This window comes from Camelina sativa, chromosome 8 (genome assembly GCF_000633955.1).
Source record: "Camelina sativa cultivar DH55 chromosome 8, Cs, whole genome shotgun sequence".
In the NCBI taxonomy this organism is placed as follows: domain Eukaryota; kingdom Viridiplantae; phylum Streptophyta; class Magnoliopsida; order Brassicales; family Brassicaceae; genus Camelina; species Camelina sativa.
In genome coordinates, this window is record NC_025692.1 from 13,998,156 (window position 1) to 14,000,986 (window position 2,831).

A 2,831-nucleotide genomic window follows, 5' to 3' on the forward strand; every position below is an offset into this window, starting at 1 on the left:
GTCTAACACTGACCTTATCTTTTTATTTTTTTATCATGAGTACTCATGACTCATGAGTATGTTATGAACTTATAGGACATGACAGAAGATGGAACTAATTAACTCATTCGTGGACATGGAAACCATACTAGCTACCACAAATTAAGTAAGTTTATACACTTTGAAACACAAACACCAATATGGCCCTTCCGTTACTATAATTGTCTTGGTCGAAACATAATTCTATTATTTTTCATTACACAATGAGAATGATTAATACACTGATAATGATAAATATTAAGGTGAGGGAGCCACCATGGGCATGAAAGCATTAGAAGAGGAAGAAGATATATGAAAATATCTACAAGAGAAAAAACTATGGTACCACATGTGAGGACAGTAGTACTTCTTAGGTTTGACAAAAAACTCAGCACATTCTTGCATTGATCTTTGTCCTGGGAAGAAAGGAATGCAATTGTTGCTAACGTCAAGTACACCTCTGTCAAGTAAACCCCTACACCAAGGCCCTACGTGTGTGAAATAGTTATCAGACAACGATAAGTTGACAAGATTGTCCCGGAGCACCATGCATACCGCCTCGGGGATGGCCCCGAACAAGAGATTCCCAGCAAAATTGAGTTGTTCTACTTTTTCCAGACACATTAGCGAAAGCGGCAGAGGACCTGTGAGCTTGTTTCCACCAATATCAATCACTGATGCTCCCATGAGGAACCCGATCTCGTAAGGGATACAACCCGTGAAATCGTTATTCAAGAAGAGTACTTCGGTTAACGTTGACATTGATCTTAGGATGCTTCTTGGGAGAGGACCATTGAACTTGTTGTTTGCTAAAGTTAAATATAGAATGTGTGTTGTACCATCACCAGGTACCTCCGGTAGGCTTGCAGTAAAGCCGTTGTCGTTGATGAAGAGAACGTCGAGGTTTTGTCCGAGAATTTGTGGAGGGACTGAACCGGAGAAAGAGTTGAAACGGATGTCAAGAAATTTCAAACCGGACATACCAACTACGGCTGTCGGAAACTGACCGGTAAATCTATTGTTGCTGATGTCGAGTTCGTACAGGTACTTGAGGTTGACGATCTTGGAAGGCACGGTACCTCCAAAGTTGTTCGAGTTAACATGAAACAGAGCCAAGTCAGGAAACTGATCGATAAATCCTTCAATAGAGGGAGCAGAGAGCTGAAAGCCATTGAAATCAATGGAAGCGACAGTGACTGCGGTTTTGTTGTCCGGAGGATTGTCACAGTGAAAGCCTCTATAACTGCAGATGTCTGAACCAGTCCATGTCTGGGTTACTTTATAAGGGTCGAGAGTGATGAGTGACTTGAATCTCTGGATCACTGGGTACACCACAGCAAGTCTTTGGTCTAAGAAAGAGAGTATCTCTTGCCTCGCGCCGGTGAGGCCACCGTTGGTTAATTGTTGGGTTTCTCTGCTGCTTTTATCGGGTAAAGCGATAGTGCTAACAAGGAAAAGAGCCAAAATCAAAGGATTCTTCATCTTTGCCACTGAACCAAAATGTGTCGGCGATCAAAGAGAAGTGGAAGTTCTAGTGTTTATTATTTATGCCTCACTAGTTTTTGTTTTCTGTCTTTTATGTGAATAGGTTTCTTGGGATACTACTCACCAGGTTTATGACATATAAAAACGTTATAAAAATTGATAAATGATTAGGAAGTAAATACAAAAATGATAACAATCTCTTTTACTCCCTTTGTTTCATAATATAAGATGTTTTTGAGGTTTTTGCTTGTTTCATAATATAAGACTAGATTTTAACACGCGGTATATCGCGGGAAAGTTTTTTTAAAGCTATTTTAAAAAATTTCAAGTTATATTTATTTGTTTATTTGTTTATTTTATGTAATGTTTGAAATTGTATAAATTTTTTTTTTTGGTCAAATGTATAAATGTATTTTTTGTTAATTTTAGGACTTAACCAGCAGTATATTACAGAATATATTATTTTTACTTAACTGTAATTTAATCAACTTAATTAAATACATTTAATATACTATTATTGATAGTGATAACACAATACCAAACTTATAATCCAATCATGTTATAAGAGTTAATGATAATTTAAATTTTCTATTAATATTAACCCAAACCCATCCTACCATATAAATATATAACCATTTCCCTTTATACTTCTTTAATAAGTGTAAATATTTATAATATTTATTTTAACCCCTAAATCTCGTTTAAGACTAACGAAAACAACCCATATAACATATTTTGTAACCAACTAATGAATCAAAAAATAATTATAACTTTATAACCTATAACTATTATATAGTCTACAAAAAAAATTGTGTTCCGAAATATTAAATAGGAGATCAGAACTAAATATAAAGTTCTCAACTTCTCAACTACAAAAATTCAGTTAATCGTGGGCAAAAAAACCGAAATCCAAAAAACCGAACCAAACCAAACCGAAATAAATGGTTTGGTTTGGTTATGGTTAAGTCTAAAATTCCGTTTGGTTTTTATTTTAATTAACCATTTGGTTTAGGTTTGGTCTGGTTAAAAACCGTAAAACCGAATAGTTTTTTAGATTTTTTATAAAAATTTAGGATAATTAGATATAATTAGTTTCTCCAACTTATAAATTTAAATTGTATAATAATTTCAGTAATTGCTTCCTTTATTGGGCTTATAGTTATTGATCTCCAAAGTTTTTTTTTTTTGTTTTTGTTTTTGGTTTTCTTTTTCAATAGCCTTTACTTTTTAAAAGTTTAAATTGCAATTAAGTATTTGGGTTTACAAAACTATATTTGGATTCTATTTTTTTGAATTATGTTTAGGTTTTACTTTTATTCTTATTTTTT

The 2,831-nt window shown here is 33.7% G+C and overlaps 1 protein-coding gene across 1 annotated transcript; it reads right to left on the minus strand.

Annotated features, from left to right (window-relative positions):
- Positions 201-1,631, minus strand: LOC104707143 (uncharacterized protein At4g06744). The gene has a single exon (XM_010423424.1). It carries the CDS (start codon positions 1,498-1,500, stop codon positions 277-279), a length of 1,224 nt encoding a protein of 407 aa, XP_010421726.1. The 5' UTR covers positions 1,501-1,631; the 3' UTR covers positions 201-276.

What these genes read in the sequence shown, in the direction of transcription:
- LOC104707143 (XM_010423424.1), bottom strand. Translation starts at nt 1,500, where the DNA reads ATGAAGAATCCTTTGATTTTGGCTCTTTTCCTTGTTAGCACTATCGCT.